Source organism: Cherax quadricarinatus, chromosome 24, assembly GCF_038502225.1.
Source record: "Cherax quadricarinatus isolate ZL_2023a chromosome 24, ASM3850222v1, whole genome shotgun sequence".
NCBI lineage: Eukaryota > Metazoa > Arthropoda > Malacostraca > Decapoda > Parastacidae > Cherax > Cherax quadricarinatus.
The window spans coordinates 15,949,980-15,971,700 of record NC_091315.1 but is presented as its reverse complement, the minus strand read 5'-3'; the positions used below and the strand labels follow the sequence as shown (position 1 = coordinate 15,971,700).

At 43.7% G+C, this 21,721-nt stretch overlaps 1 protein-coding gene across 1 annotated transcript in view; it reads right to left on the bottom strand.

Annotated features, from left to right (window-relative positions):
• LOC128690727 (multifunctional procollagen lysine hydroxylase and glycosyltransferase LH3) overlaps window positions 1-21,721 on the bottom strand; it is a 124,914-nt gene that overhangs the window by 15,557 nt on the left and 87,636 nt on the right. Inside the window, exons 13-14 of the mRNA XM_070088211.1 lie at window positions 14,999-15,100; window positions 14,542-14,643 (exon numbers count right to left, since the gene is read on the bottom strand). Of these exons, the coding sequence (XP_069944312.1) occupies window positions 14,542-14,643; window positions 14,999-15,100 (204 nt within the window). The remainder of the gene's footprint in view (window positions 1-14,541; window positions 14,644-14,998; window positions 15,101-21,721) is intronic.

The window sequence follows — 21,721 nt, the reverse complement described above, 5'->3', positions numbered from 1 at the left end:
GTGGTGGTGGTGATGGTGAGTGTGGTGGTGGTGAGTGTGGTGGTGGTGTGGGAGAGGTGATGGTGGTGAGGAGTGTGGTGTTCGTGGTGGTGAGTGTGATGGTGGTGGTGAGTGTGGTGGTGGTGGTGGTGGTGGTGAGTGTGGTGGTGGTGGTGGTGAGTGTGGTGGTGGTGGTGGTGGTGGTGAGTGTGGTGGTGGTGGTGAGTGTGGTGGTGGTGAGTGTGGTGGTGGTGATGGTGGTGATAATGGTGGTAGGTGAGGGCGGTGGTGATGATGGTTTTGGTGGTGATGGTGATGGTGGTGGTAATGGTGAGTGTGGTGGTGGTGAGTGTGGTGGTGGTGAGTGTGGTGGTGGTGAGTGTGGTGGTGGTGATGGTGGTGATAGTGGTGATAGGTGAGGGTGGTTTTGGTGGTGATGTGATGGTGGTGATGATGGTGGGGAACGGAGTGGTGGTGGTGGGGATGGTGGTGATGATGGTGGGGAACGGGGTTGTGGTGGTGGGGATGGTGGTGATGATGGTGGGGAACGGGGTTGTGGTGGTGGGGATGGTGGTGATGATGGTGGGGAACGGGGTGGTGGTGGTGGGGATGGTGATGATAATGGTCGGGAACGGGGTGGTGGTGGTGGTGATGATGGTGGGGAATGGGGTTGTGGTGGTGGGGATGGTGGTGATGATGGTGGGGAACGGGATGGTGGTGACGATGGTGAAGAGGATGGTATAGTTACAAATACAAGAAACAGTGATTTACTCTCACACTGTCGTAGTTGTTTCGTGGTTATATCATAGTTTGCTTCATTAACCATGAGGGTTATTGATTATTATTATTATTATTATTATTATTATTATTATTATTATTATTATTATTATTATTATTATTATTATTATTATTATTATTATTATTATTATTAAATCATACGTTTTGCACTTTACAAACTATATAATTTTCTACAAGAAACTCCACACCATCCCCAGAAACTTCATCAAGCTGAAGACCAACGAAAAAGGAATTTCACTAAGACCCATCTCTGGAATAGGCAGCACCCTCCCCACAAACTAGCAAGAATACTAGCAGAAGACCTAGCCAAGCTCTTGACCACCATCAGTCATACATATCTTAAACACTGGTCACATCCTCAACAACGTCCACAACTTGAACATTAAAAACAAGAAACACTCAAAGCTTCGACGTGGCCACCATGCTCACTAAGATGTCCACTTCGCAAGCCATCGACCTCCTTCACCAGAAGATTGATGGCTCCCTCAACTTACCCATTTCAGTTTGTGACTTTTTAAACCTCATCAAACTACTTGTTGAATTTAACCTTTACTCCTGTGACGAGTCTCTTTTTTCAACAGACTTCAGGCCTACCTATGGGTTCCTAACTGAGTGCTGTGCTGCTGAACATCCCCTCCTAACATTTTGAAAATGAACGTTTTTTTTCTCCATTATCCCATCGTCAGTCATCTGGCTTCGCTAAATCGAGGATAAATTAATCGTCATTGCTAAAAGATTCGACGTCCAAGACCTTCAACGTCCGCTTAACCAGGTCGAGCTATCCATCCAGTTTACACTTGAAGACGAAGTCACCGGCACTCTCTCTCTTTCCTTGAAGTTCTACCATGAAAATCTATTAGCTACATTTCGAAGTCTACTGCAAATCTATCAACCAACACAATCTGTTTTACATCCAGTCTCACCATGATACCAAGACTAAACGCGGGGTCATCATAGGCTTCCCATATGCTTCCTGCATCTGCGTAGCGAATTCCAAGAAGAAAAATGTTCTTTCCTTCACAAGTTGTTTCTAAACTTCACTACCCTCGACACCTCATCAAGAATTGCAGACGTAGTGTACATAACGTCACTAACTCACCCAGACAAAACAACACCGAAAGAACTTACTCTATGCTTAATAATAACTCACATGGAGACAGAAACACAGATGACTGATTGATACTCTATTGTCAATAGTCCCTCAAACACCAAATTCCAAGAAGGTGCCACTGCCTTTACTACGATCAAAGGACATAAGTAAGGAAAGATACCTCAAAAATCAACACGGCAGGATTACACAATATTTTGCAAAGACTGTGACAAAATATTCATACGGTAGGTGAAGCATACAGGGACCTCCACATAAGCCTTTCCGAACAAATACGCCAACAGATTTAACGACCTGGATAATGAGTTACAAGGGCGCACTACTTAACAACAAGGAAGAAGACACCCAAAGACGCACATCCCGGAATCAGTACTCGTTAACGTATCCAATCATTTTAACGAGAACAGCTTCTACAACATAGCTGAGCTTCTTACCAAGAAACTTCTAGATTGTCTTCCCACGTAGCAACAGTTGAGAGTAGCACTGCAGTGGACCTGCAGGCCCTAGCAAGACAGCCCCCTCATCTACCAGTTGTCTCACTCCTCACAAGTCATCACATGGAAAGTAATATCACAATTTCTTCAATGAAAATGGCAAACAGGCGCCTACACACTCCCAAACCAATCTGAACTTTCGACTAAATAAGTTACACGATCTCAAGAAGAAGCTTTATCGAGCTTCCTCAAACAGACCAGTGTCTCAATATGCACCCAGGCTACGTTTGAAGCTGCATCTTATTAAGTAGAAGCCTTGGACTGCTTTTGAATGTGTAGGTGTTAACCTACTCATTATATTGAAGATACTAGGATGCTGATTTCCATGTTATGACATAAATGTCACTTCCGATTCTCTTCAGATCTTCAACAATGACGTTTGGCTACGGTTGAAACTTATGTCGAGTTCTGTACAGTTGCCTTTGTGTACCTTGACATACAGGAGACGGTGCTTACGCAATACGGTACACACCTTTCTCGGTTTGCGAAGCGACCGTAGCATATCTAGTTAATATCTAAGATCACTTCACTACTCTTTTTGTGCGTGTGTGATCTCATATCCTGTCTAGTTCAGTTGTCCAGTGAGTGGATGAATCTACTCAAGATTCACTGGGAGTGATGTTATCTGGCTGCTAGAAGCATGTATACCTGGTTACCTCGCCCAGGTTTTTATAGTACGCTCTTGACATTTGCTGAGGAAAAGTATTTTAACCAGCTGGTCTGATCTACAGTTTTAAGTTTACTTGTTTTAATTCGAACTGAGTATTTTCGGATGTGACCTACTGTCTCCTCTCTCTCTCTCTCTCTCTCTCTCTCTCTCTCTCTCTCTCTCCACTCTCCCCTTCCTTCATCCCTCCTCCTCCTCTCCTCCCTCCCTCTTTCCTAATCGCCCTTCTTTCCACTTCTTCTATCCCGTCCACACACTGTCACGTTTTTCCTCGCCTCTTGCAACATTCACCCAAATGTTGCATTTTGTACTGCATTCAGAAGCAAGCCGACTGCCTTGAACAAGACCTGGTCATTGTTAAAGTTATCCTTCACACCTGTGGTCCCACACCTGTGGTCCCACATACCTGTGGTTCCACACACTTGTGGACCCACACACCTGTGGTCCCACACCTGTGGACCCACACTCCTGTGGACCCACACACCTGTGATCCCACACACCTGTGGACCCACACACCTGTGGTCCCACACACCTGTGGACCTACACCTATGGTTCCATACACCTGTGGTCCTCTTTACACCCAGCTTGAAGTTTGTGGTGTATTCCTGTGCTAAGTGTAAGTGCACTACCAGGATGATACAAGTTGTTGTGGTGATACACAACCTTTGCTGCTGTAATAGACAAATCTTAAGGTGAATTAATCTGAAATGAGACCGTAGTAATAGTAGCAGTATTACTATTATTATTTTTATTACTTAATTAGTTGTTTTAGTTAGTAATGGATAAGGTGGAGTAGGGTAGGTAGGTGTAATATCGGTGGTGGAGTAGGTGGAGAGGAGGAGGAGGAGGAGGAGGAGGAGGAGGAGAAGGAGGAAGAGGAGGAGGAGGAGGAGAAGAAGAAGGAGGAGGAGGAGGAAGAGGAGGAGGAGGAGGAGGAGGAGAAGAAGGAGGAGGAGGAAGAGGAGGAGGAGGAGGAAGAGGAGGAGGAGGAGGAAGAGGAGGAGGAGGAGGAGGAGGAGGAGAAGGAGAAGGAGGAGGAGAAGAAGGAGGAGGAGGAGGAAGAGGAGGAGGAGGAGGAGGAGGAGGAGGAGGAGGAGGAGGAGAAGGAGGAGGAGGAGGAGGAAGAGGAGGAGGAGGAGGAAGAGGAGGAGGAGAATGGGAAGGAGGAGGAGGAGGAAGAGGAGGAGGAGGAGGAAGAGGAGGAGGAGGAGGAAGAGGAGGAGGAGGAGGAGGAGAAGAAGGAGGAGGAGGTGGACGAGGAGGAGGAGGAGGAGGAGGAGGAGGAGGAGGAGGAGGAGGAGAAGGAGGAGGAGGAGAAGGAGGAGGAGGAGGAGGAAGAGGAGGAGGAGGAGGAGAAGATGGAGGAGGAGGAGGAAGAGGAGGAGGAGGAGGAAGAGGAGGAGGAAAAGTGTTGCAATAGACAACAAGAAACATGATGAGAGAGTTGCAGACGACCTCCGCCTCCACTCTCACTTCTCAGCTGACCAGTGAGATGTGACAGGTTTATAGTTTTACGACCGTCTTATGTGGCACATGATGGTCTTATGTGGTACAAGGTCTTATGTGGCACATGATGGTCTTATGTGGTACAAGGTCTTATGTGGCACATGATGGTCTTATGTGGTACAAAGTCTTATGTGGCACATGATGGTCTTATGTGGTACAAGGTCTTATGTGGCACATGATGGTCTTATGTGGTACAAGGTCTTATGTGGCACATGATGGTCTTATGTGGTACAAGGTCTTATGTGGCACATGATGGTCTTATGTGGTACAAGGTCTTATGTGGCACATGATGGTCTTATGTGGTACAAGGTCTTATGTGGCACATGATGATCTTATGTGGTACAAGGTCTTATGTGGCACATGGTGGTCTTATGTGGTACAAGGTCTTATGTGGCACAGGTTGGTCTTATGTGGTACAAGGTCTTATGTGGCACATGATGGTCTTATGTGGTACAAGGTCTTATGTGGCACATGATGGTCTTATGTGGTACAAGGTCTTATGTGGCACATGATGGTCTTATGTGGTACAAGGTCTTATGTGGCACATGATGATCTTATGTGGTACAAGGTCTTATGTGGCACATGGTGGTCTTATGTGGTACAAGGTCTTATGTGGCACATGATGGTCTTATGTGGTACAAGGTCTTATGTGGCACATGATGGTCTTATGTGGTACAAGGTCTTATGTGGCACATGATGGTCTTATGTGGTACAAGGTCTTATGTGGCACATGATGGTCTTATGTGGTACAAGGTCTTATGTGGCACATGGTGGTCTTATGTGGTACAAGGTCTTATGTGGCACATGATGGTCTTATGTGGTACAAGGTCTTATGTGGCACATGGTGGTCTTATGTGGTACAAGGTCTTATGTGGCACATGATGGTCTTATGTGGTACAAGGTCTTATGTGGCACATGATGGTCTTATGTGGTACAAGGTCTTATGTGGCACATGATGGTCTTATGTGGTACAAGGTCTTATGTGGTACATGATGGTCTTATGTGGTACAAGGTCTTATGTGGCACATGATGGTCTTATGTGGTACAAGGTCTTATGTGGCACATGATGGTCTTATGTGGTACAAGGTCTTATGTGGCACATGATGGTCTTATGTGGTACAAGGTCTTATGTGGCACATGATGGTCTTATGTGGTACAAGGTCTTACATGGTACATGATGGTCTTATGTGGTACACGGTCTTATGTGGTACATGATGGTCTTATGTGGTACATGGTCTTATGTGGTACATGATGGTCTTATGTGGTACATGGTCTTATGTGGTACATGATTGTCTGATGTGGTACAAGGTCTTAAGTGGTGCATGATGATCTTATGTGGTACAAGGGCTTATGTGGTACATGATTGTTTTATGTTGTACATGATGATCTTATGTGGAACAAGGTCTTATGTGGCACATGATGGTGTTATGTGGTACAAGGTCTTACATGGTACATGATGGTCTTATGTGGTACAAGGTCTTATGTGGTACATGATTGTCTTATGTGGTACAAGGTCTTATGTGGTACATGATGGTCTTATGTGGTACAAGGTCTTATGTGGTACATGATTGTCTTATGTGGTACAAGGTCGTATGTGGTACATGATTGTCTTATGTGGTACAAGGTCGTATGTGGTACATGATGGTCTTATGTGGTACTAGGTCATATAAGAACATAAGAACATAAGAAAGAAGGAATACTGCAACAGGCCTATTGACCCATGCGGAGCAGGTCCATGTCCCCCCGAATTAGACCAATGACCCACCCAGTCTGGTCACCACCACTCAAGGATGGAGCACTGCACCAGACCCAGCAGCACAAGCTAGTCAGGTCCAACTCACACCCACCCACATTCACTCATGTATTTATCTAACCTATTTTTAAAGCTACACAATGTTTTAGCCTGAATAATTGTACTCGGTAGTTTGTTCCACTCATCCACACCTCTATTACCAAACCAGTGCTTTCCTATATCCTTCCTGAATCTGAATTTTTCCAACTTGAAACCATTGCTGCAAGTCCTGTCTTGGCCGGAAATTTTCAGCACGCTATTTACATCCCCTTTATTTATTCCTGTTTTGCATTTATACACCTCGATCTTATCTTCCCTAATTCTACGCCTTTCGAGAGAATGCAGACTCAGGGCCCTCAGTTTATCCTCATAGGGAAGATTTCTGATACATGGGATCATCTTTGTCATCCTCCTCTGTACGTTTTCCAGAGCATTTATTTCCATTCTGTAATACGGTGACCAGAACTGAGCAGCATAGTCTAAATGAGGCCTAACCAAGGATATATAGAGTTGAAGAACAACCTGAGGACTTCTAGTATTTATACTTCTATATATGAAGCTAAGAATTCTGTTAGCTTTATTGCGAACACTAATGCACTGTTGTCTTGGTTTTAGATTACTGTTAACCAGAACTCCTAAATCCTTTTCACAATCAGTGTATTAAGATCAACATTATTTAGTTTATGTGTAGCATGGTTATTTAACTGTCCAACATTTATAACTTTGCATTTGTCAATATTAAACTGCATCTGCCACTTCTCCGACCATTGCATCAGTCTATTCAAATCATCCTGGAGTGCTCTAGTTTCCTCATTAGAATGAATTGGACGGCCTATTTTGGTGTCATCAGCAAATTTGCTTATGTCGCTATTTATTCCCTCATCTATGTCGTTTATGTAAATTGTGAACAACAACGGGCCCAACACTGACCCCTGAGGAACACCGCTTGTGACGTGCCCCCATTCTGATTTCTCCCCATTTATGCAAACTCTCTGCTGTCTATTTGTCAGTCATGCCTCTACCCAGGAAAAAATTTCTCCTCCTATTCCGTGTGCCTTAAGTTTCCTCAATAGCCTCTGGTGTGGAACTCTATCGAAAGCCTTACTGAAGTCCATATACACAATATATTCATTACCATGATCTACCTCCTCAAACACCTTAGTGAAAAAAGTTAGTAAATTCGTAAGACAGGAACGCCCCTTTGTAAAACTCTGTTGAGATTCATTAATCAATCTGTGCCTGTCAAGATGGCTACGAATTGCTTCGGCAATTATTGATTCCATAAATTTTCCCACTATGGAGGTAAGGCTTATTGGTCTATAGTTCGAAGCCAAGGACCTGTCACCTGCCTTGTAAATAGATATTACATTTGCCATTTTCCACTTATCAGGCACTATGTCAGTTTGTAGTGATGTGTTAAAAAGATATGCCAAGTTCCTCTTTACATTCCTTTAACACCCTTGCAAACAGTTCATCAGGACCTGGGGATTTGTTAGGTTTTTAGCTTCTCTATTTGTCTGAGGACCATCTCACTAGTTACCGCAATTGTACATAGTTTATTATCATCCTGTTCTACATAATCTATTATTTCAGGAATATCGCTAGTATTTTCCTTGGTGAAAATTGAGAGGAAGTAGGTATTTAGAATTTCACACATATCCTTACCACTGTCAGTGATCTGACCAGAGTTACTCTTAAGTGGGCCAATCTTGTCCCTAATCTTACTTCTGTATACCTGAAAGAACCCTTTTGGGTTAGTCTTTGAATCCCTTTTGACCTTAGCCTCATAATCCCTTTTTGCTTTTCTTATTCCTTTCTTTATTTCTCTCTTTAATTGACTATACTGATTACTTAACTGCCCATCCCCTCTTTAGATACGCCTATATATGCCTCTCTTTTGACCAATGAGATGTTTTAATCTATTGTTCATCCATTTGGGATCATTTTTGTTAGATCTAATTTCCCTACTCGGAACAAAAGTTGTCTGGGCAGCTAGAACTATGCTCTGAAAAACGTCATATTGGCAACCAAGATCACCTACCTGACCCATAGTCAGGACATCACAATTTAGCCCACTAAGGTAATTTTTCAGTCACATGAAGTCGGCCAAGCGAAAATCTGGGACAGAGATTTGATTGCAGTTATCTGGGTAATTCCGTGATATATTGAAATTAAGTGATTTGTGATCACTTTTCCAAAGCTCATCATTAACCTCAAGATTATTAATTAGTGAATCTTTGTTGGCATGTGGTACATGATGGTCTTAAGTGGTACAAGGTCTTATGTGGTACATGACGGTCTTATGTGGTACAAGGTCATATCTGGTGCATGATGGTCTTATGTGGTACAAGGTCTTATGTGGTGCATGATTGTCTTATGTGGTAAAAGGTCTTATGTGGTACATGACGGTCTTATGTGGTACAAGGTCATATGTGGTACATGACGGTCTTATGTGGTACAAGGTCTTATGGAGTACATGATTGTCTTACATGGCACAAGGTTTTATGTGGTACATGATGGTGTTATGTGGTACAAAGTCTAATATGGTACATTATTGTCTTATGTGGTACATGATGGTCTTATGTGGTACATGATGACCTAATGTGGTACAAGGTCTTATGTGGTACATCATAGTCTTATGTGGTACATGATGGCCTTATGTGGTACATGATTGTCTTATGTGTTAGATGATGGTCTTGTGTGGTACATGATCTTATGTGGTACAAGGTCTTATGTGACACATGATGATTTTATGTGGTACAAGGTCTTATGTGGTACATGGTCTTATGTGATACATAATGGTCATATGTGGTACATGGTCTTATGTGGTACGTGATTGTCTTATGTGGTACAAGGTCATATGTGGTACATGATTGTCTTATGTGGTACATGATGGTCCTATGTGGTACAAGGTCTTATGTGGCACATGATGGTCTTATGCGGTAAAAGGTCTTATGTGGTACGTGATTGTCTTACATGGAACAACGTCTTATGTGGTACATAATGGCCTTATTTGGTACAAGGTCTTATGTGGTACAGGGTCTTATATGGCACATGATGGTCTTATGTGGTACATGATTGTATTATGTGGTACAAGGTCGTTTGTGGTACAAGGTCTTATGTGGTACGTGGTCTTATGTGGTATATGGTCTTATGTGGTACAAGGTCTTATGTGGTACATGATGGTCTTATGTGGTGCATGAGGGTCTTATGTGGTACAAGGTCTTATGTTGTACATGATTGTCTTATGTGGTACAAGGTCTTATGAGGTACATAATGGTCTTATGTGGTACAGGGTCTTATGAGGCACATGATGGTCTTATGTGGTACAAGGTCTTATGTGGTATAAGGTCATATGTGGTAAATGATTGTCTTATGTGGTACAAGATCTTATGAGGTACATCATGTTCTGATGTGGTACAAGGTCTTATGTGGTACAAAGTCGTATGTGGTATAAGGTCTTATGTGGTACACGATTGTCTTATGTGGTACAAGGTCTTATGTGGTACACGATGGTTTTGTGTGGGACACGTTGGTCTTATGTGGTACATTATGTAGCAATTAACATACAATAACCAATTGACTTATTTCCCTTCGTACTGCTGTTTGTCTTGTGTGGTGCTGTTTGTCTTGTGTGGTGCTGTTTGTCTTGTGTGGTGCTGTTTGTCTTGTGTGTTACTGTTTGTCTTGTGTGGTATTGTTTGTCTTGTGTGTTACTGTTTGTCTTGTGTGGTGCTGTTTGTCTTGTGTGGTGCTGTTTGTCTTGTGTGGTGCTGTTTGTCTTGTGTGTTACTGTTTGTCTTGTGTGGTGCTGTTTGTCTTGTGTGGTGCTGTATGTCTTGTGTGGTGCTGTTTGACTTGTGTGGTGCTGTTTGTCTTGTGTAGTGCTGTTTGTCTTGTGTAGTGCTGTTTGTCTTGTGTGGTGCTGTTTGTCTTGTGTGGTGCTGTTTGTCTTGTGTGGTGCTGTTTGTCTTGTGTGGTGCTATTTGTCTTGTGTGGTGCTGTTTGTCTTGTGTAGTGCTGTTTGTCTTGTGTGGTGCTGTTTGTCTTGTGTGGTACTGTTTGTCTTGTGTGTTACTGTTTGTCTTGTGTGGTGCTGTTTGTCTTGTGTGGTGCTATTTGTCTTGTGTGGTGCTGTTTGTCTTGTGTGGTGCTGTTTGTCTTGTGAGGTGCTGTTTGTCTTCTGTGATGCTGTTTGTCTTGTGTGGTACTGTTTGTCTTGTGTGTTACTGTTTGTCTTGTGTGTTGCTGTTTGTCTTGTGTGTTACTGTTTGTCTTGTGTGGTGCTGTTTGTCTTGTGTAGTACTGTTTGTCCTGTGTGGTACTGTTTGTCTTGTGTGTTACTGTTTGTCTTGGGTGGTACTGTTTGTCTTGTGTGTTTCTGTTTGTCTTGTGTGGCGCTGTGTGTCTTGTGTGGTGCTGTTTGTCTTGTGTGTTACTGTTTGTCTTGTGTGTTACTGTTTGTCTTGTGTGGTGCTGTTTGTCTTGTGTGGTGCTGTTTGTCTTGTGTGTTACTGTTTGTCTTGTGTGTTACTGTTTGTCTTGTGTGTTACTGTTTGTCTTGTGTGGTGCTGTTTGTCTTGTGTGTTACTGTTTGTCTTGTGTGGTGCTGTTTGTCTTGTGTGGTACTGTTTGTCTTGTGTAGTACTGTTTGTCTTGTGTGTTGCTGTTTGTCTTGTGTGTTACTGTTTGTCTTGTGTGGTGCTGTTTGTCTTGTGTGGTACTGTTTGTCTTGTGTGTTGCTGTTTGTATTGTGTGTTACTGTTTGTCTTGTGTGGTACTGTTTGTCTTGTGTAGTACTGTTTGTCTTGTGTGTTACTGTTTGTCTTGTGTAGTACTGTTTGTCTTATGTGTTACTGTTTGTCTTGTGTAGTACTGTTTGTCTTGTGTGGTACTGTTTCTCTTGTGTGCTACAGTTTGTCTTGTGTGTTAATGTTTGTCTTGTGTGTTACTGTTTGTCTTGTGTGTTACTGTTTGTCTTGTGTTGTTCTGTTTGTCTTGTGTGCTACTGTTTGTCTTGTATGTTACTGTTTGTCTTGTGTGTTACTGTTTGTCTTATGTGGTACTGTTTGTCTTGTGTGTCACTGTTTGTCTTGTGTGTTACTATTTGTCTTGTGTGTTACTGTTTGTCTTGTGTGTGACTGTTTGTCTTATGTGGTACTGTTTGTCTTGTGTGTTACTGTTTGTCTTGTGTGTTACTGATTGTCTTGTGTGTTACTGTTTGTCTTGTGTGTTACTGTTTGTCTTGTGTGCTACTGTTTGTCTTGTGTGTTACTGTTTGTCTTGTGTGTTACTGTTTGTCTTGTGTGTTTCTGTTTGTCTTGTGTGGTACTATTTGTCTTGTGTGTTACTGTTTGCCTTGAGTGTTTCTGTTTGTCTTGTGTGTTACTGTTTGTCTTGTGTGTTACTGTTTGTCTTGTGTATTTCTGTTTGTCTTGTGTGGTACTGTTTGTCTTGTGTGGCACTGTTTGTCTTGTGTGTTACTGTTTTTCTTGTGTGTTACTGTTTGTCGTGTGTGTTACTGTTTGTCTTGTGGGGTACTGTTTGTCTTGTGTGTTTCTGTTTGTCTTGTATGGTACTGTTTGTCTTGTGTGTTACTCTTTGTCTTGTGTGGTACTGTTTGACTTGTGTGTTACTGTTTGTCTTGTGTGGTACTGTTTGTCTTGTGAGTTATTGTTTGTCTTGTGATGTACTGTTTGTCTTGTGTGTTACTGTTTTTCTTGTGTGTTACTGTTTGTCTTGTGTGTTTCTGTTTGTCTTGTGTGGTACTGTTTGTCTTGCGTGTCACTGTTTGTCTTGTGTGTTACTGTTTGTCTTGTGTGTTACTGTTTGTCTTGTGTGGTACTGTTTGTCTTGTGTGTTACTGTTTGTCTTGTGTGTTACTATTTGTCTTGTGTGTTTCTGTTTGTCTTGCGTGGTACTGTTTGTCTTGTGTGTTACTGTTTGTCTTGTGTGTTACTGTTTGTCTTGTGTGCTACTGTTTGTCTTGTGTGTAACTGTTTGTCTTGTGTGTTTCTGTTTGTCTTGTGTGCTACTGTTTGTCTTGTGTGTTACTGTTTGTCTTGTGTGTTACTGTTTGTCTTGTGTGTTACTGTTTGTCTTGTGTGGTACTGTTTGTCTTGTGTGCTACTGTTTGTCTTGTGTGGTACTGTTTGTCTTGTGTGCTACTGTTTGTCTTGTGTGGTACTGTTTGTCTTGTGTGTTACTGTTTGTCTTGTGTGTTACTGTTTGTCTTGTGTGTTACTGTTTCTCTTGTGTGTTACTGTTTGCCTTATGTGGTACTGTTTGTCTTGTGTGGTTCTGTTTGCCTTATGTGGTACTGTTTGTCTTGTGTGGTTCTGTTTGCCTTGTGTGTTACTCTTCGTCTTATGTGTTACTGTTTGTCTTGTGTGTTACTGTTTGCCTTATGTGTTACTGTTTGTCTTGTATGTTACTGTTTGTCTTGTGTGTTAGTGTTTGTCTTGTGTGTTACTGTTTGTCTTGTGTGTTACTGTTTGGCTTTTGTGTTACTGTTTCTCTTGTGTGTTACTGTTTGTCTTGTGTGTTACTGTTTGTCTTGTGTGTTTGTGTTTGTCTTGTGTGTTACTGTTTGTCTTGTGTGTTACTGTTTGGCTTTTGTGTTACTGTTTCTCTTGTGTGTTACTGTTTGTCTTGTGTGTTACTGTTTGTCTTGTGTGGTGCTGTTTCTCTTGTGTGTTACTGTTTGTCTTGTGTGTTAGTGTTTGTCTTGTGTGTTACTGTTTGTCTTGTGTGTTACTGTTTGGCTTTTGTGTTACTGTTTCTCTTGTGTGTTACTGTTTGTCTTGTGTGTTACTGTTTGTCTTGTGTGGTGCTGTTTTTCTTGTGTGTTACTGTTTTTCTTGTATGGTACTGTTTGTCTTGTATGGTACTGTTTGTCTTGTGTGTTACTGTTTGTCTTGTGTGGTGCTGTTTGTCTTGTGTAGCACTGTTTGTCTTGTGTGGTACTGTTTGTCTTGTGTGTTACTGTTTGTCTTGTGGGGTACTGTTTGTCTTGTGTGTTACTGTTTGTCTTGTGTGTTACTGTTTGTCTTGTGTGTTACTGTTTGTCTTGTGTGTGACTGTTTGTCTTGTGTGCTACTGTTTGTCTTGTGTGTTACTGTTTGTCTTGTGTGTTACTGTTTGTCTTGTGTGTTACTGTTTGTCTTGTGTGTTACTGTTTGTCTTGTGTGTTACTGTTTGTCTTGTGTGTTACTGTTTGTCTTGTGGGGTACTGTTTGTCTTGTATGGTACTGTTTGTCTTGTGTGTTACTGTTTGTCTTGTGTAGTACTGTTTGTCTTGTGTAGTACTGTTTGTCTTGTGTGTTACTGTTTGTCTTGTGTGTTACTGTTTCTCTTGTGTGTTACTGTTTGTCTTGTGTGTTACTGTTTCTCTTGTGTGTTACTGTTTGTCTTGTGTGTTACTGTTTGTCTTGTGTGTTACTGTTTCTCTTGTGTGTTACTGTTTGTCTTGTGTGCTATTGTTTGTCTTGTGCTCATCCGTTTGTCCTGTGTGCTACTGATTGCTCCTTGTACTATTACTACTACTACATCGTCCTTTGCAGCTGTTAGATGAGGTACAAGCTTCCACTTCTGCACTTGACAACAAACACAGCAGAGCCACGAGAGAGAGTGTGCATGTCATGTATCTTCAGAACTCTCATCAATATTCGTGCAAAAACTGGAAACATACAAGCTTGAAGTCTGACCTCTACCACTATATCACGGAAGCTGTATACATTAACGGGCAGGTGTATTGGTACAGGTAACAAAGTGACCACTGAGTGTGTATCCCAGTATACATACTATACACAATCTATGCTGTAAGATAATCTATGTAACTGTATTTGTTTATACCTGAATAAACTTGCTTACACTAAGGGTAAACTTTAATCCCTAATCTTGACTGGATGCGTCCGGGTGAAATGCAGCTCCGTGAAGTCGTTAGTTCTTCAGTTTTACAAACCATTGCACCAAATGTACTGTATAGGAAACTTTATATAGTATAAATCCCAGAATTATTATTATATGTGCCAACAACAAAAAAATGTGTCCTCCTCTAACTTAAGAGAATTAATATCACAGTTACTCAAAACTCTGTCTCCACCTACCACCCCTGCCACGCTCCACCCACAACTGTGAATTTTATGTTAGTTGTGGATAAAGTATCCGTGTACGTTCCTCCTCCACCTGTCCTTACCATCTTGACGGAGTTGATGATCATGTTGTACTCGCGAGAGTAACCTATCTGACTTAGGTTGATGTTCACACTGCTGTAGACGTGGCCCTCGTCACGGTCATCCTGGACCAGAATACCGTCAAGCAGAAGAGTACCGTCAAGCAGGAGAGTACCGTCAAGCAGGAGAGTACCGTCAAGCAGGAGAGAAAGCACATTAAACACGTGTATAGTATTAAAGATACTCTAGTAATGTCTCTGTGTAGTAAAAACTTCCTACGGACAGAATCAGAGATTCACAAGTGGAATCCAACTTAAGGCCGAGAAATATGTCGGCAGAAATATCCGAGAAATATAAACTTAATAGGCAACTTAAACCTTGTGAGTAAGGTCACAGGAAGTACAGATATATACATATAAATAAATTTACAGGCATATGTTTAGACATAGCTACAAATATAATTTACTTGGTATGACTCACATAGTCTTTGTTGAACCACTGACCGAAATGTTCCATCTCCTCGATCATTTCCTTACAGAAACGCTCGGTGAAGAAAGGAACGTAGTACAGATAAGCACCAACCTGTGGATACCACACACACTCATGGTGTATTATATGTAGCATTTTAATTATGAAATAAAAAAAACACACACACACACACAAGGTGGTAATAGCAGTGATGTATAACCCACCACAGAACAGCAGGAGGCCAAAGCAAGAGTACGACGAGAGCAATAGAGCGATGGTTGACACACTGGCTAGAGTGGCCAGAAGAGCTCATGCATGCAGGGCAAAGCTCCTGATCATGGGTGACTTTAACCACAAGGAGATCGATTGGGAGAACTTGGACCCACATGGGGGCCAAGATACATGGAGGGCTAAGATGATGGAGGTGGTACTGGAAAACTTCATGTGCCAACACGTAAGGGACACTACAAGAGAGAGAGGAGAGGATGAACCAGCAAGGCTGGACTTAGTATTCACCTTGAGTAGTGCAGATATCGAGGACATCACATATGAAAGACCCCTTGGGGCCAGTGACCATGTGGTTTTAAGCTTCGAATACACAGTAGAGCTACAAGTGGAGGGAGAAGCAGGAAGGCCAGGACGAATGAAGCCAAACTACAAGAAAGGGGACTACACAGGAATGAGGAACTACCTGAACGGGGTTCAGTGGGACAGAGAACTGGCAGGGAAGCCAGTTAATGAGATGATGGAATATGTAGCAACAAAATGCAAGGAGGCTGAGGAGAGGTTTGTACCCAAGGGTAACAGGAATAATGAAAAAGCCAGGATGAGCCCATGGTTTATTCAAAGGTGCAGGGAGGCAAAAACCAAGTGTGCTAGGGAATGGAAGAAATATAGAAGGCAAAGGACCCAGGAGAATAAGGAAAACAGTCGTAGAGTCAGAAACGAATATGCACAGATAAGAAGGGAGACCCAAAGACAATATGAAAATGACATAGCAGCGAAAGCCAAATCTGACCCGAAACTGTTGTACAGCCACATCAGGAGGAAAACAACAGTCAAGGACCAGGTAATCAGGCTAAGGAAGGAAGGAGGAGAGACAACAAGAAATGACCGTGAAGTATGTGAAGAACTCAACAAGAGATTCAAAGAAGTGTTCACAGAGGAGACAGAAGGGACTCCAGAAAGACGGAGAGGTGGGGCACACCACCAAGTGCTGGACACAGTGCACACAACCGAGGAAGAAGTGAAGAGGCTTCTGAGTGAGCTAGATACCTCAAAGGCAATGGGGCCAGATAACATCTCCCCATGGGTATTGAGAGAGGGAGCAGAGGCGCTATGTGTACCCCTAACAACAATATTCAATACATCTATCGAAACAGGGAGATTGCCTGAGGCATGGAAGACAGCAAATGTAGTCCCAATCTTTAAAAAAGGAGACAGACATGAAGCATTAAACTACAGACCAGTGTCACTGACATGTATAGTATGCAAAATCATGGAGAAGATTATCAGGAGAAGAGTGGTGGAACACCTAGAAAGGAACGATCTCATCAACAGCAGCCAACATGGTTTCAGGGACGGGAAATCCTGTGTCACAAACCTACTGGAGTTCTATGACATGGTGACAGCAGTAAGATAAGAGAGAGAGGGGTGGGTGGATTGCATTTTCTTGGACTGCAAGAAGGCGTTTGACACAGTTCCACACAAGAGATTGGTGCAAAAACTGGAGGACCAAGCAGGGATAACAGGGAAGGCGCTACAATGGATCAGGGAATACTTGTCAGGAAGACAGCAGCGAGTCATGGTACGTGGCGAGGTGTCAGAGTGGGCACCTGTGACCAGCGGGGTCCCGCAGGGGTCAGTCCTAGGACCAGTGCTGTTTCTGGTATTTGTGAACGACATGACGGAAGGAATAGACTCTGAGGTGTCCCTGTTTGCAGATGACGTGAAGTTGATGAGAAGAATTCACTCGATCGAAGACCAGGCAGAACTACAAAGGGATCTGGACAGGCTGCAGACCTGGTCCAGCAATTGGCTCCTGGAGTTCAATCCCACCAAGTGCAAAGTCATGAAGATTGGGGAAGGGCAAAGAAGGCCGCAGACGGAGTACAGTCTAGGGGGTCAGAGACTACAAACCTCACTCAAGGAAAAAGATCTTGGGGTGAGTATAACACCAGGCACATCTCCTGAAGCGCACATCAACCAAATAACTGCTGCAGCATATGGGCGCCTAGCAAACCTCAGAACAGCATTCCGACATCTTAATAAGGAATCATTCAGGACCCTGTACACCGTGTACGTTAGGCCCATATTGGAGTATGCGGCACCAGTTTGGAACCCACACCTAGCCAAGCACGTGAAGAAACTAGAGAAAGTGCAAAGGTTTGCAACAAGACTAGTCCCAGAGCTAAGAGGTATGTCCTACGAGGAGAGGTTAAGGGAAATCAACCTGACGACACTGGAGGACAGGAGGGATAGGGGGGACATGATAACGACATACAAAATACTGAGAGGAATTGACAAGGTGGACAAAGACAGGATGTTCCAGAGATTGGACACAGTAACAAGGGGACACAGTTGGAAGCTGAAGACACAGATGAATCACAGGGATGTTAGGAAGTATTTCTTCAGCCACAGAGTAGTCAGTAAGTGGAATAGTTTGGGAAGCGATGTAGTGGAGGCAGGATCCATACATAGCTTTAAGCAGAGGTATGATAAAGCTCACGGCTCAGGGAGAGTGACCTAGTAGCGATCAGTGAAGAGGCGGGGCCAGGAGCTCGGACTCGACCCCCGCAACCTCAACTAGGTGAGTACACACACACACACACACACACACACACACACACACACACACACACACACACACACACACACACAAACAAAAAAAAAACAAAAAAAAAACTAGGTGTACTAGAGAATGCAAAAGGTACAGAAGACAGAGAACTCAGGAAAATAAAGAGATTAGCCGATGAGCCAGAAACGAATATGCACAGATAAGAAGGGAGGCAAAGTCATGAAGATTGGAGAAGGGCAAAGAAGACCGCAGACACAATATAGTTTAGATGGCCAAAGTCTGCAAACCTCACTCAAGGAAAAAGATCTGGGGGTGAGTATAACACCGAGCATATCTCCTGAGGCGCACATCAATCACATAACTGCTGCAGCATACGGGCGCCTGGCAAACCTACGGATAGCGTTCTGATACCTCAGTAAGGAGTCGTTCAAGACTCTGTATACCATTTACGTCAGGCCCATACTGGAGTATGCAGCACCAGTTTGGAATCCACACATAGTCAAGCACGTCAAGAAATTAGAGAAAGTGCAAAGGTTTGCAACAAGACTAGTCCCAGAGCTACGGGGATTGTCCTACGAAGAAAGGTTGAGGTAAATCGGCCTGACGACACTGGAGGCCAGGAGGGTCAGGGGAGACATGATAACGACATATAAAATACTGTGCGGAATAGACGAGGTGGACAAAGACGGGATGTTCCAGAGACGGGACACAGACACAAGAGGTCACAATTGGAAGTTGAAGACTCAGATGAATCAAAGGGATGTTAGGAAGTATTTCTTCAGTCATAGAGTAGTCAAGCCGTGGAATAGCCTAGAAAGTGAAGTAGTGGAGGCGGGAACCATACATAGTTTTAAGGCGAGGTATGATAAAGCTCATGGAGCAGGGAGAGAGAGGACCTAGTAGCAATCAGTGAAGAGGCGGGGCCAGGAGCTATGAATCGACCCCTGCAACCACAAATAGGTGAGTACAAATAGGTGAGTACACGATGAGAGCAACAGAGCAATGGTCGACACACTAGTCGAGGTGGCCAGGAGAGCACACATGGGGGGAGCAAAGTTACTAGTTATGGGTGATTTCAATCACAAGGAGATTGACTGGGAAAACCTGGAGCCCCATGGGGGTCCCGAAACATGGAGAGCCAAGATGATGGATGTGGTACTGGAAAACCTCATGCATCAACATGTTAGAGACACTACCAGAGAGAGAGGAGAGGATGAACCAGCAAGACTGGACCTTGTATTCACCTTGAGTAGTTCTGACATCGAGGATATCATGTATGAAAGGCCCCTGGGAGCTAGTGATCATGTGGTTCTGTGCTTCGACTACATAGTTGAGCTCCAAGTGGAGAGAGCAGCAGGAATAGGGTGGAAAAAACCAAACTACAAAAGGGGGAACTACTCAGGCTTGAGGAACTTCTTTCAAGACATTCAGTGGGAGAGGGAACTGACAGGAAAACCAGTACAAGAAATGATGGACTATGTCGCAACAAAATGCAAGGAGGCAGAGGAGAGGTTTGTTCCCAAGGGAAACAGAAATAATGGGAAGAACAGAACGAGTCCTTGGTTCACCCAAAGGTGTAGGGAGGCAAAAACTAGGTGTACTAGAGAATGGAAAAGGTACAGAAGACAGAGAACTCAGGAAAATAAAGAGATTAGCCGAAGAGCCATAAACGAATATGCACAGATAAGATGGGAGGCTCAGCGGCAATAGGAAAATGACATAGCATCGAAAGTCAAGACTGACCCGAAGCTGTTGTACAGCCACATCAGGAGAAAAACAACAGTCAATGACCAGGTAATCAGACTGAGGAAGGGTGATGGGGAATTCACAAGAAACGACCGGGAGGTATGTCAGGAGCTCAACACGAGATTTAAAGAAGTATTTACAGTGGAAACCAGTAGGACTCCAGGAAATCAGAGCAGGGGGGTGCACCAGCAAGTGCTGGATGAGGTACATATAACCAAGGAGGAGGTGAAGAAGCTGCTATGCGAACTTGACACCTCAAAGGCGGTGGGACCAGACAACATCTCTCCGTGGGTCCTTAAAGAGGGAGCAGAGATATTGTGTGTACCATTAACGAAGATCTTCAACACATCATTTGAAACTGGGCAACTCCCCGAGGTATGGAAGATGGCAAATGTAGTCCCAATTTTTAAAAAGGGAGACAGACATGAGGCACTAAACTACAGACCTGTATCACTAACGTGTATAGTATGCAAGGTCATGGAGAAGATCATCAGGAGGAGAGTGGTGGAGCACCTGGAAAGAAACAAGTGTATAATTGACAACCAGCATGGTTTCAGGGAGGGAAAATCCTGTGTCACAAACCTACTAGAGTTTTATGACAAGGAGACAGAAGTAAGACAAGAGAGAGAGGGGTGGATCGACTGCATTTTTTTGGACTGCAAGAAGGCCTTCGACACAGTTCCTCACAAGAGGTTACTGCAAAAGCTAGAGGATCAGGCACACATAGCAGGAAAGGCACTGCAATGGATGAAAGAATACCTGATAGGGAGGCAACAACGAGTCATGGTAAGTGACGAGGTGTCAGAGTGGGCGCCTGTGACAAGCGGGGTTCCACAGGGGTCAGTCCTAGGACCTGTGCCGTTCTTGGTGTATGTGAATGACATAACGGAAGGGATAGACTCAGAAGTGTCATTGTTTGCGGATGATGTGAAGTTAATGAGAAGAATCAAATCGGATGAGGAACAGGCAGGACTACAAAGAGACCTGGACAGGCTACAAGCCTGGTCCAGCAACTGGCTCCTTGAGTTTAACCCTGCCAAATGCAAAGTCATAAAGATTGGGGAAGGGCAAAGAACACCGCAGACAAAATATAGTTTAGATGGCCAAAATCTGCAAACCTCACTTAAGGAAAAAGATCTGGGGGTGAGTATAACACCGAGCATATCTCCTGAGGCGCATATCAATCAGATAACTGCTGCAGCATACGGGCGCCTGGCAAACCTACGGATAGCGTTCCGATACCTCAGTAAGGATTCGTTCAAGACTCTGTATACCATTTACGTCAGGCCCATACTGGAGTATACAGCACCAGTTTGGAATCCACACCTAGACAAGCACGTCAAGAAATTAGAGAAAGCGCAAAGGTTTGCAACAAGACTAGTCCCAGAGCTACGGGGATTGTCCTACGAAGAAAGGTTGAGGGAAATCGGCCTGACGACACTGGAGGCCAGGAGGGTCAGGGGAGACATGATAACGACATATAAAATACTGCGCGGAATAGACGAGGTGGACAAAGACGGGATGTTTCAAAGATGGGACACAGACACAAGAGGTCACAATTGGAAGTTGAAGACTCAGATGAATCAAAGGGATGTTAGGAAGTATTTCTTCAGTCATTGAGTAGTCAAGCCGTGGAATAGCCTAGAAAGTGAAGTAGTGGAGGCGGGAACCATACATAGTTTTAAGGCGAGGTATGATAAAGCTCATGGAGCAGGGAGAGAGAGGACCTAGAAGCAATCAGTGAAGAGGCGGGGCCAGGAGCTATGACTCGACCCCTGCAACCACAAATAGGTGAGTACAAATAGGTGAGTACACACACACACACACACACACACACACACACACACACACTCACACACACACACACACACACACACACACACACACAAATATACTCACACACACACACACACACACACACACACACACACACACACACACACACACACACACACACACACACACACACACACACACACACATACACACAAACACACACAAACACACAAACACACAACATAGCATCGAAAGTCAAGTCGACCCGTAACTGCTGTATATCCACATCAGGAGGAAGACAACAGTCAAAGACCAGGTGATCAGGCTGAGGAAAGAAGGTGGGGAACTAACAAGAAACGATCAAGAGGTATGTGAGGAGCTCAACAGGAGATTCCAGGAAGAATTCACAGTGGAGA